This window comes from Athene cunicularia (assembly GCF_003259725.1).
Source record: "Athene cunicularia isolate RWA chromosome 3 unlocalized genomic scaffold, athCun1 chr3_part1, whole genome shotgun sequence".
Lineage (NCBI taxonomy): Eukaryota > Metazoa > Chordata > Aves > Strigiformes > Strigidae > Athene > Athene cunicularia.
The window spans coordinates 352,036-364,502 of record NW_020799097.1 but is presented as its reverse complement, the minus strand read 5'-3'; the positions used below and the strand labels follow the sequence as shown (position 1 = coordinate 364,502).

General features: G+C 50.4%; 1 protein-coding gene across 2 annotated transcripts in view; it reads left to right on the top strand.

The window, feature by feature from the left end:
- Positions 1 to 11,652, top strand: part of DTNB (dystrobrevin beta) — a 132,846-nt gene extending 121,194 nt beyond the window's left edge. For both annotated transcript variants that reach the window (XM_026844410.1, XM_026844407.1), the window contains one exon: positions 11,561 to 11,652. In XM_026844410.1, the coding sequence (XP_026700211.1) occupies positions 11,561 to 11,621 (61 nt within the window). In that variant the 3' untranslated portion in view covers positions 11,622 to 11,652. The remainder of the gene's footprint in view (positions 1 to 11,560) is intronic.
- Positions 11,653 to 12,467: the final 815 nt, after the last annotated feature.

Sequence of the window (12,467 nt, the reverse complement as noted above, 5' to 3'; positions counted from 1 at the left end):
AAAAAAAAAAAAAAAAAAAAAAGAGCTTTTTCTTCCCATCTGGAATTAAAATGGGGAATATCAAATGAAAACCCCGATATAATAAACACCTCAGAGATCCGGTACTCGTTGAGTCTGTGGTGTCCAGGCTGCCAGCTTTACAGGAACGGTACAGTAGGATGTGCAGGCAAGGGACTGATGTCGTACCTAAAGGAAATGGAGTGCAACAGCATAAAAATATCTCAGCAAAAGAGAAGCACTGTAGAATCCCTGTGGGTTGAAATTTTAAATTCTTAATAACAGAAAAGAAATAGAGACCCCCCCTGATTAGATGGTGGTAGCGATCAGGAAATGTGAAGTGAGATAAGACAAGCTGCGGGTTTAGGACAGGTAATTAACGGTGGGAGATTTCAGCTGCCCACACAGAGACTAAATCAACGCCCTTTCAGAGGGGGAGGCAGAAACACTTTGGAATGCAATAAACGGTTCTGCTTTGAGCAACTGGTTGGAGAATCCAGGAGAAGACGGGCTCCGGGATGTGGGGCTGGAGCGTGTGTGGTGGTGATGGCAGCAGCAGCCATCACACCCTTCGCCTCAGCGGCGGGAGAGAGGCGCCAGGTACATCCCTGCGCAGATGCTCGCCTTCGAGGAAGGGAACTATGGAAAGATGAAACCACTAGAAAAAAGTCCTCAAAGGATCCCTCCAAAAAGCAGAAGGCCTGTAAGGTGCCTGGAGGCTGTTAAAAATCCTGTATTAGAAGCTCAGGAAATCTGTGTGTCAAAATCCAAGAAGAAAACCAAACCATCCAAAAAACATTTTTTCCTGGGTCAATAAGCAAGCTGAGGAGGACAACCCAGGGAAAGGATGGCACGGAGGGAGGGGAGAGCTTGCCCAGATGGAGAGGAAAAGAAATCCTATAAACATGGCTGGTTAAATGGTAGCAGGAGGTTCAGAGATGGGAGAAGAATTTGAAGAGCGCTTCACTCGGGATGCTGAAGTCTGTGGTAAGAAGACAATACCATCAAAAGCAGGAATCTAACTAGGGAATCAGTGAGACTTTCTGGGGACAAGACGTACAAAAGAGTCGTCAGGAACGAAAAGACGATAGCAAAGAAGCCTGGTGAGTTGTTTGCATCGGTCTGAACTTTACAGAAGAGGACCTGGGCCTCCTGCAGGCGGGAGGGAGGAGCGTGCCCTGGCGGAACAGAGCCGAGGGACGTGACCTTCCGCCTCTGTTCGGGGCTGCGGAGGCCACATCAGCGGAGCAGGGTCTGCTGTGGGGCTCCCCAGCGCAGGGGAGCCGTGGGGCGTCTTGGAGGGAGCCCTGTGGAGACCACTGGGCTGGTTGGGGGCTGTAGGACGCCGAGAGCTGGGTGTGCTCCGGGAGGGGGAAGAGAAAGCGAAAGCAGATCTTGCTGCTGTCTGCACCCGCCGTGAGCCAGGCACGTGGGGCAGGGCGACCCACCGCAGAGCTGCACAGCGGAGGGTCAGGAAGCAACAGAGGCTGCAAGAAAGAAAATTCCAACTCTATATCAAGAAAAACTTCTTCACCATGATAGTGGTCAACTATTGCCCAAGAGGTTGTCCAGAGAAGAACTGGAATCTCGCTTCTTGGAGATATTTAGAGCTCAGCTAGACAAGTTCTCAAGCAACCTGCTGGGAATTGGCCGTGCTTTGGGCAGCGCATGGACTGGAAACCTCCAGAGGTCCCTTCCCACCTGTAGGCCCCGAGGGAATGGCCTCGAGCTGCCCAGGGCAGGGTCAGGCTGGCTCTGAGGAAGGATTTCTGTGCAGAAGGGGCTGTTGGGCGTTGGAATGGGCTGCCCAGGGCAGGGGGGAGTCCCCGGGATCCCTGGAGGGGTTGAAGAGTCGGGCTGAGCCAGCGCTGAGGGATCTGGGGGAGTTGGGAACGGTCAGGGGGAGGGTCATGGTTGGGCTGGAGGAGCTTCAGGGGCTTTTCCAACCTGGATGGCTCTGGGGTTGTGTGATATTTTTCTGTGAATCTCAACCTTAATGGAAGTGGAGAATGGACACAAACCACCATAAAAGAGTTACGGAATATTTCTCAATGGAGATTTTAAAAACCAAGACAGGCCAGTATCTGCTGGGAATACTTGAGAGAGACTGATGTGAACAAAAGTATTTCTTGATGTCTTCTCCAGCCCTGCCTCTCGATGAAATGTGCTTTATTTTTTAACATGCTCTAACTGCTGGAAATGGAGGATCCCAGATACAGCCTGTTCATCCTACAGCAGCCTAATGCAAGGTTTCTGACTCTTTTCCTTGAAGTAGTTGGCCGTGGTCACTGCTGGAAACTGTTTCCGATGGATCTGACTTGGTCCATCGGTCTCTGCTTTTTCTCAAATTAGGTAAAATGTTAGAACTGCCTCGGCAGGCTTGTTACTGTAATAAATGTCACTCGCCATATGAATGCAAATACATTCCTTCGGCATCTTTTGGGGAAATGCCTTTGCTTGAAGTCTTACTGGGACAAAATAATTTGAGGCAGATCTCAGAGTTAATTCTTGAAATGAGCCTGTTTCTTCTTAAAGAAGAAAAATAAACGGGGAAGGAGAAGCGGGGAGAATGCATCGTTTGTCACCGGACAGACGTGAGCGGTGCGGGGGGCGATGACGTGCCGCCGCTGCAGTTACGCGCGCGAGGCAGCAGCTTGGTCTGTGTTCGCTCAAACAAGCTCTGACTGGGCCACTCTTGTTTTCTTCAAGCCAGTCTTCAGAAGACAAAAATCCCTTTTATTGAGTTTTAAGTTGCTCAGGGCTACGCTTGGCCTGGCAGTTTGGTCACAGCGGTGCCGCGCATTAAAATAACTGTGGGTTGGCTCTGCGCGAGCGGTTCTCTAGAAAGAGAAAGAGAGAAAAGCAGAAGGAGACTGAGTGAGTAAAGTGAAGAAATGAGTGGAAAGCAAGAGAAACTTCGTTTAAATCACAATTTTCGAGGTCACGACGTTATCTGTTTGTCTCCCTCTGCTGATGTGCTCAGATTACCAGTCTGAGGTGAGGAATACTCTGGCATCTCCTATGAAGCATCATCTTTTTGATAACAGCGGGGACTCAAAATGACCTCCTGTGTGACCAGCCCCCTGGCCTGCTGTGCCTTACAAAACCCTTCCGCAGACCAATCCATCCCAAAGAGACGGGCAATCACCGGTATTTTGGGCGAACACATGTACACACACGTACAGCTAAAGCAACCCTAGGCCCTCTGTTACGAGTGTCCTGCACAACACCTCCCTGTCTCCAAGCCAACACCTCCTTCATCTCCTCTCCCACCTGCTCTGCCTCAGCTCTTTCTTCCCCCGTTTTCCGCCATTGGCACAGTCCCGGGTCCCCCCGAGTTTCTGCCGATCGACTTGGGCATTGATGGGTGGGCAAGCACAGGTCGGGGTCTGGTCTGCTGATGACTCCTGGTGGGGAGTGTCCCACCACGGGGACCTGCCCCCTTGGCAGGACTCTGCTGGCCTCTGCAGCCTTGCTGCTAGGAAGAGCACGAGCACCTAATAAATACGAGCTAATACTCAATTATGGATGAGTGGATAATTAGGTTGAGTTATGTGGATGAGTTACGATAATTAGGTTCTTGCCCACGTTGCTCTTTTTTGAAAGCAGTGTGTGGTTGCTCTTCTTCCCTCAACATTAAGCACTGCTAAAAGCCTATCATCATCTCATCTCGTTAAAGCTACCTACATAACCTAAATAATATTTGTAATATTCCTTTCATGTAACTTTTCTTTTAGGCTTTAGGCATCATTTAAACACTTTTAAAGAACAAGTAAACCAGATTTCCTGTTGTACATCTTTGCAGGACAAATCTGCAGCTTGCTTCTTGGGTCGTTTCTTCTTCTCCTGGATACACCAGTTACATGAACTATTTTTATTTGTTTCTTCTTCTTTGTCTGTGATCATAGAGAACACTGTGATGGGCAGGCGAAGTACTGGTTCAGGCTTTCCATGGCACTGCTAGGTCCTTGCCCAAGGAACCTGGAACCTGATGCCCATGAGACACAAGCTTCACTCTTCTTTTCATTGTTCTTTGACCGTTTCTTCCAAATCAGGGTGATGGAGGAGTGCGGCAGCTTGCCAGACTGGCTTTTGGGGGCTTGATTAAAGACCCGAAGCAGGTATGCTGTAGGTGAGCTCTGGATGCTGCTTATTACAAATACCAGTCTGACAAGGAGTTGGACTCGATGACCTGACCTTACAGGTCCCTTCAACTTGAGATATTCTGTGACTGGATGACTTGGAGTTCCAACACGACTCTCTCTCAAGTTTTATGGCCCATTCATAGGAAAACTAAATTACAGTGCTAGAAGTTTTTACTGTTCCTCTGTGATATTAAGGATTTTAAGCAGATTTTATGGTCGTCATCTTATGAATTTTCTTGCTGGGAGAACATGGGGCTTTGCTGTTTGGGTGATCTCAGAACTGTCGAGGCTTCAGCATTGCTGCTGAGCGCCAGGAAAGCAGAAGACAACGGTGGTCATACCTTCGGCTGTGTCAGAGAGTTTGCTTAGCTTTTAAACTTTTTAACATTTCGACTTTTGATATGTTAATCCTTAGCTCGAAAAGCTTCAGCTTTGGTCTTGCTGCTGTTTGGTATAAAATGAGAGACCTGTGTTACAATTCGCTGTCAAAAAATCTTTTTTTTCTTCTCAAACTCCACCATACCTCCAGTTCCTGTTACACTGGATAAACTCCATAGGTTGTTTCTGCAGGGATCTCTAACACTGTGGTCATCCCGCGCTGTTGTTAGAAAAGGGGGAGCTGGCTTCAATAGGGCCAAGACAAGATCTCCACATTGCCTCTGTGCCTTAGCAGGACTATTCCCTTCCTGGGATATTTATTCCTTGCTGAGGAGAAAGTTTATGGAGGGCAAAACAATATAAACTCTGTTCATGTTCTCGTGCACGTGCAAAAATGGGATTTGGGGAGGGCTTGTAGTAATTTTGAAGGCCTTGCATCTTAAGCTGTTGACTCCCACCGGGTCTCTGCGCTCTGTTTGTAGTAAAAAACCTTTGCAAGGGTTGAGTAGGAGGGGGCTGAGTCCCTGGGGTTCAGTGCTGCCGAGCAGGCAGGGAGCCGAACCTGCCAGGCTTTGTGAAGACAGGAATTGCAGCAATAAATCTTGGAAGACACAAATCGTTCATACCTGTCCGGTAAGATGGACTGCAAACATAAGAGTGCTGACTAGTAAATGACTGGTTTGGGTTGGGGTTTTTTTTTTTTAAGTGCAGAGGTTTTAAGAACCACCCATAACTCACGGAGAGGACAAGTACCTCTCATCAAAGTGAATAGTAGCATGCAAATGCTCTAATGAATTCTGTCTCCCTGGATTTATGAGAAGAAAATCATCGCCCGTCGCAATCCTGTACCGTACACCCAAAACTCATCCCGAGGTGATGACAGTGAGAATTTGGTGTTGATAAAACGCTGGGCAGAAATGAGAGCAGTGACTGCGGTTAAGTTTCCTTCCGTGTGTTCCGGAGGAGCTCATTCACTGAGGAAATAGAGGCTGTCCTACCGAGCTCCAGCCTGGAGCCCAGAATGGTATTTGCCCGTTTGAATGATGCCTCATACTTTATATTATTCATCGTATTCAGGAGATGCATTTGAAATACACCCACAAGAGGTTATGCAGTACCCGTATGAATTTAATTTGAAACCCTTAGATCAATAACGGGTCCCACACCCCGTCCACCGGCTTCTCGGCCGTTCTTCAGAATCCTTTTACCCTGAGTCATAATTCCTCTTACCCGGGAAATCTGATGTTTTCAGAGGAGCGAGGGCGTCCTGAGATCACTGCAAAGGGCGAACCAGGGTTCATTAAAACCCCATAAAAGAGCCCACAGTCGTCGAGGCTTGAGAAAGGGAGCAACAAACTCTTTCAAATCCCGGTGTCCATTGTAAACTCTTCCATGAGGGTGTTGTGTTGTCATATGGGCTACAGCAAGATGATGTGCCTGTCACAGAGCAAAGAGCTGTGTCTATCTCACGGCTAAATTGTAAAGGAACTTGGGGGATTATTGATCAATGATCCATCAAGGAAAGATTAAGGCTACTGATCCTGCGAGCAAAGTAACTGATGAGAAATTTTCAGTGACTTGAATGACTTCCCATTTGTGAGAAGAAGTGACTGCAGGTGCCCAGCACGCTGGGTGCTTGGAACTCAGGTGTGGTTTTGTGGTCAGAATGTCAGATTTTGTACAAATGCTGCACAACTGTGCTGTGTAGGACTACCAGGCTCTTGGAGAAAAAAAAGTTTAGTTTTAGATAAATGAGCTACTAGAAAAGCCACCCCAAAATGCCATGTAAACAAAAAGACTTCTTCCCATCAACAACAGAACTGAAAACGAAAAATAAAATTGAGTTCTTGGTTAATCCCACTTCTTTATGACTGAGAATATGGTGGTCACTCACTTCATTACTTTCTGTGAGTCTCTAGAGGTTTATAAAGCAATGTGGATGAAGGCCAGTGACGAGAATGAGAAAAGGGAAAAGGAAGAGTGATAGAGAAAACCCAGCGAGAATGAGAAAAGGGAAAAGGAAGATAGAGAAAACCCAGTCAAAGAGCTTGAGAAGTGCTGGGAGCGGGAAGGTGTCCGGGTGTCAGATTTTTTGGTCTTTAAAGGATAAAGGAAAAAAAAAAAAACAAAACAACTCCTTCAGGCAAAACAGAAGAGATGAGTTGTTGATTCAAATAACTGTGTGCCTGGTTCACAAGCCTGAAAACAGCAGAGATCTCTAATATCTTTAGATGTGATAGAAATATGAGTTACCAGGCAGTCTGGGGGTATTTCAGAGGAAAGATTGCTTTTTTTAGAAGGCATGGTGGTGATGATGGGGGTTCTGTGATACTGACAAGAAAAAACAAGTCTGTGTTTTTTCTCCAAGAACTCAGGTTAAGCTGACTGGTCTATAGCTGTTAGTTCCTTCTTACATCGTTTCTAAGCTTTATGGAGTGTCACCTTATCAACTTAGTGCTTTCAGAGACGAACACAAGAGCTCCGAGACTGCCTCAGGTTTATTTAAGAACCAAGATCTGAGCGCTCTGATGAATTTCCTCGTGCCCTGGCTCCTTGAAACATCTGTCTACATTGTCTTCGGTCTGTTTTCTCTCCTAATCTTGAGGTTTTACCCCAAGGCTATAAATTCCATGTCCTGGGCAGTTAGTATTTTTTGAATATTAGACTACTGTTGGTTGAGGTTTCTTTTATTTTAATAAAACCTAAGCCAGAGAGCACAAACCACAATCCCAGGGCTGTCTCCTGGCCACCGCCGCACCTTGCCGTGCCGCCCGTGGCTGGGGTGGAGCCCGCGGCCTCCAGGATGCCTCTTTGCTGGGGAATGTGGCATGGGTGCTGTGTCTTGTCACCCCTTCCAGGTTAGATGCAGCTAGAAGCGGTGTCGGGTGTTTTCTGGCCAAGTGCAGGAGACACGTACCTCTGCTGTATTTCCAGCAGGCTCCTCGCCGCCTCGGGTGGCTCTTTGACACACTCTGAACATGCAAGAGCTTGGATACCTCTCCCCTCCTGAGTCCACTTTGTAGCAGAGATTTGGTGAGAGATGAGTGCTGTTTCTCGATAGCTGAGTGTACAGTAAACACTTAGACTTTGTGGATAGCAGTCCTTAAAAACTTCTAGTGCCCACACCTAGAATACTGAGCCCCCTCGCCCTCCAGCACGGGCTGGCTGCGTACAGACCACCTGCTGCAGAGAGTTCTCAGCTTCATGTAAATCCCAAACCATGCTGAGAATTGCTTGAGGGAGCTAGTTAGTCTGGGCTAGAAATAAGCCAGGAGCCATACTAAATACCTAACAATATGGGTGATCGAACACCAGTGCTTCTGCCTGGTGCTTTTTATGCTATTTTATATTTTTATGCTTTGCAAACCTTCAGGGTGAGCATCAGGTGCCTTTTAAGTTTAAGAAGCTGGAAGGTTGAGATGGTGGTGGAGAATCAGCAGCCTGAATTTTTTTTCTGATCTTGTTTAGCCTTGAGAGGGCCTGGGGAGGTGGTTTTGTGTATCAGTGCATGATTTTGGCAGGTGAAATGGTGGAGCCAGACTCTCCTCAGTGGTGCCCTGGGGGAAGGACAAGAGGCAGTGGGTCCCAGCTGACTTCCATTTCAGCAGAAGAAAAACCTTCCTTATGGTGCAAGCGCTCAAACACTGGAAGAGGTCAGCCCAGCAGGTCGTGGAGTCCTCGTCCTTGGAGGTGTCCAGAACCCAGCAGGAGAATGTCCTGAGCAGCTCGCTGTAGTCAGCATTGCTTTGAGCAGGGGATTTGGACTGGACCGTCTCAAAAGGTCCTTTCCAACCACGACGACTCTGTGGTTCTGAGATGTTAAAAAGTTAAATGGACTCCTGGAAGCAATAGAACATTGAATTGTCGTACAAAACAGCCACTAAACCTTTTCCAAGAGACACTTGAAAGTGAGCAGCGTGGGGGATGTGTCTCCTCTAGGTTCCCTGCAGTGTCCTCTTTGCTCCTGAGGACCAGAGTACTTTAGGTCACGAGGGTGATTTCAGGCTTTGAACAGGATTTCTGAAGAAAGGGGTTAAGGACAAGACTGTGTTTTTGTAGGCACAGTCCTACTTTGAACAGAACAAAGGTTCATGTGCTTCGGAGGGAGCCCCAGAGCCTCAGGAACCTCCCGAGGCTGCAGGTGAAACACGTCACCCCCACGCATCCTCGTAGCTGATGGCACCAGGATGCAGGGACAGACCGTGGCTTTGTGACACGCGGCTTTGTGACACACGGCTTTGTGACACATAGCTTTGGGCCACCAGTAGGTCCCATCAGTGGTATCTACACCGAGATTGGTCAGGTCACCCCAAGATGGAAAGGGCAGTGGCATTGCTGCTGCCTGCGCTGGACACCTGCCCCAGACATGGAGATGAGATGGGATGAGATGAGATGAGATGGGATGAGATGGGATGAGGGATGAGGGATGAGGGATGAGAGCTGGGGTTTTGCCCAGCTGTACCGGCAGGTCCGTCCCAGCTCTCCCCCGCACCAGCCCTGTTCCTCGGGGTGAGAGCAGAGCCCACCCTGCACCACCAGCTCCTCCCACTGCCCGCGGGAAGAGGGAGTTTTTCTGACCCTGCTGCAATGAACTGCTGTACTGCAGTTTCTGAGTTATGTTTATTTTCACACTGTTCATTTTAACCCCGAGCTGTTTTGTTTCTTCTTGCCTGGGATGTTCCTTACCAAGCAGTTTTCACACGGGCAATTTCCACATCATGAGGAGACTCCCGAAGTGGCCATCAGACCACCCGGGAGGACACAGAAGACACACTTGTAGGCACGTTATTCGAGCAAGGCTCACTTGCCACATGCCAACCCACCCACCGCGTGGGTTTTGCCCAGAGAAGATCGGTTCTGTCCGCACTTCAGGCCTGACTCCAGTCAGGGCTGGCTCTAGATGCCCACAGTGAAACCCAGCTGGAAGCCCAGCCGTGTCTGTCCCTTCATCCTGGGTCTGTCACTCCCCTGTCTCCAGGAGCACCAGTGGATACCAAGCTTGTCCCCCCAGTTTCTGTTTTTCTACCCAGATAGTTTCTGAAAATGGTTGTGAAAGCGTCGTCTCAAACCAGAATCCCGGTCTGAGGTCCTTCTGAAAATGCTGTGGTAAAAGTCAGTGCAACCTTGAGCTCAGATGAAACCAAAAAGGCTGCACAGAAGACACCCCATTGCTCAAGTGCACGGTGAGGGGCAGAGACACCACGGCCTTAATCATCTGCACTGCCAGTGTGAACCCCCCCTCTGCACGGGACGGCCAGAGTAGGGAAATCTGATGTGGGGATGGGGGCATCTCCGCTGTGGGGAGAGGCTGAGGGACCTGGGGCTGCTCAGCCCGGAGCAGGGGAGGCTCAGGGGGTGACTCCGTGTCTGCAAACACCCGCAGGGAGGGAGCCTGGCGGTGCCCGGGGACAGGACCAAAGGCCACGGGCACCAGCTGGCCCCCGGGAGGGTCCCTCTGAGCATCAGGAAACGCTGCCCTGTGTGAAGGTCCCTGAGCACTGGCCTGGGTTGCTCAGAGAAGTTGTGGAGTCTCCGTCCTTGGAGATAGTCAGAAGCCACCTGGACACGGTCCTGGACACGCAGCTCGGGGTGGCCCTGCTTGAGCAGAGGATCTCCTGAGGTCCCCTCCAGCCTCACCCTTCTGTGGTTCTGCAACGACCTGGTGTCAGAAGCAGACCCTACATCCCATCCTCCGGCGTTTCTTAGCCAGGGAGACCTGTCCCTGACAAAAGATGTCTCCCCAGCTCCGAGCAGAGAGCTTCTGGTGTCTGGTGGCCAGAAGGATGGTTCTGAGTTGTACCAGAAGCAGCATCTTGGGATTCCACAGGAAAAATGCACTCAACCAGTACCAGACCCTGCAGTATTTTCTCTCTCTCTTCTTGGTCCCCGTAAGTGGCTTCTCCAGCATCCAGCCCAGCTGCCAGCAGGCTCTCCCCCAAACCCCGGATCGCTGTTTAACTGCCCAGTGCTTTCCTCAGCAGTGGTGACGGCTCCGGCCAGCAGGGCCAAACACAGGGGTCACAAAGGCCAGGACTCACCCCGAAAATGCATCTATTCAGCAACCTCCCTTCACGTGATGCTTTGGAGAAGAACTAGATTTTTTCAGAGGCAGTGACCATGCGTAATAATTCCATGTCTGTGGATGATCTTGCCCGTTTCCATGGACAGTGTTTTCTGGCCTTCAGCATCCCAAGCAGCAGGGATGGGAGTTCAGCAGCCCCACCAAGCCCCGTCTGTCTTCTGCTGTGTGCGGACAGACTGGCTGGAGGCCCCACGTAACACAGCATGAGGCGGGGGGGTCCCGATTCGCATTTATTTAACATCGTTACAGCAGCCAAACGCATCGAAAGATTCATTTAACCCCAGCGTCGCTGCCGAGGCGGTGAATTGGAAAACGGGGAGAATTGGGACCTCCAGAGAGCACAAGAAATTGGTATCGGTTTTCTGCAGAACGCGTTTGCTGTAGAGATGTTGCTGTCAAAGTGTTTCTAAGCGTTAGTGAAACTGCACAGTGCCAGAGCTTTATAGCCAGGAGATGGAGAACGTGAGCGTCAGCAGAGGGTTGGGACGTCTGGCAGAGGTGGAGGTAACCAGCACTCGGGGTTACTCTGACCTTCCCTCTCTAGCCGACACGGGAAGGTCAATGTTTCACTGGAAGGCTGTGAGATAAAAGGAATAACTGCATCTTTTCCCGGGGCAGCCTGCCAGTGCGCTCGGAACAGAGAGGGATGGTGTATTTTTTTCCTGAAGGTCATTTAAAACAAACGGCAAATAAAATCCTTCAGACAGGTAGTGATGACGATGAGGCAGGTGACCCTCTCAGCAGCCGCTCAGCCCGAAGTCAGACCGAGTCAGCCACAGAACCCCCTCCCGATGCCCCCGTGGTCCCCCTCGGCTCAGCCCTTCTCACAGTTCTGCAGCCCGGGCTGTAACGGCTGTGCCACGGCCTTCGGGAAACACGGGGCTGGATCCAAGCTGTGGTCTGCATGGTAACAGCTAATGAATATTTTGCTAATTTTTCTCTGTTCCTCTTCCACCAGCCTCGCCCACCAACAGACCTGGGTTTCAGCTTTGATGCCAATAAACAACAGAGACAGCTGATAGCAGAGCTGGAAAACAAAAACAGGTAAAAAGCAAGCTTTGATCGGTATTGTTTCAGGAACAACGTTTGGGAAGAGCCTTCAGTCCTTGTGCTTTGTGGTTTTTAACCTTCTGTATTACATCAACCAGATCGTTTCCCTAGCTCTTGTTGGGAGGTGTGGCTGCCTCATTAACCGACGAGCTCAGTGCGGGCGCAGCTGCGGTGCCCCTGTTCCTCTGGGAGCAGGTTGATCTTCTTCACTGATCTCCTCAAAATCATCTGCACTGGCGCTGAGCGTCGGGAGCAGCCTTGCTCTCGCTCTCAGGGCAGGGCGAGCTGCTCAGGGCAGCGGGAGGATAAACGGGCTGCGATGCGGGGGAGCGCAGGGTGGAAGGCTGGGGTGGCTCAGCTCAGCTGGAGAGGAATGAGTGTTCTTTTTCCTTTTGCTGGAAGACGAAAAAAAGTCTGAAGAAACTGGGAGTCCTGAAAGAAATAGGAGATGGGCTGTAGGAGATGGTTTTCTTCTTCTGGACATGAGCCAGCAATGGGGGCTGGCAGCCCAGAAGCCCCCCGTGTGCGGGGCTGCACCCAGAGCAGGGGGGGCAGCAGGGCCGGGGGGGATTCTCCCCCTCTGCTCCGCTCTGGGAGACCCCCCTGCAGGGCTGGGTCCAGCTCGGGGGCACCAACAGCAGAAGGACACGGACCTGCTCCAGCGGGGCCAGAGGAGGCCACGGAGATGCTGGGGGGGCTGGAGCCCCCCTGTGAGGACAGGCTGGGAGAGCTGGGGGGTTCAGCTGGAGGAGAGAAGGCTGCGGGGAGACCTTAGAGCGGCCCCCCAGGGCTGAAAGGGGCTGCGGGAAAGGGGG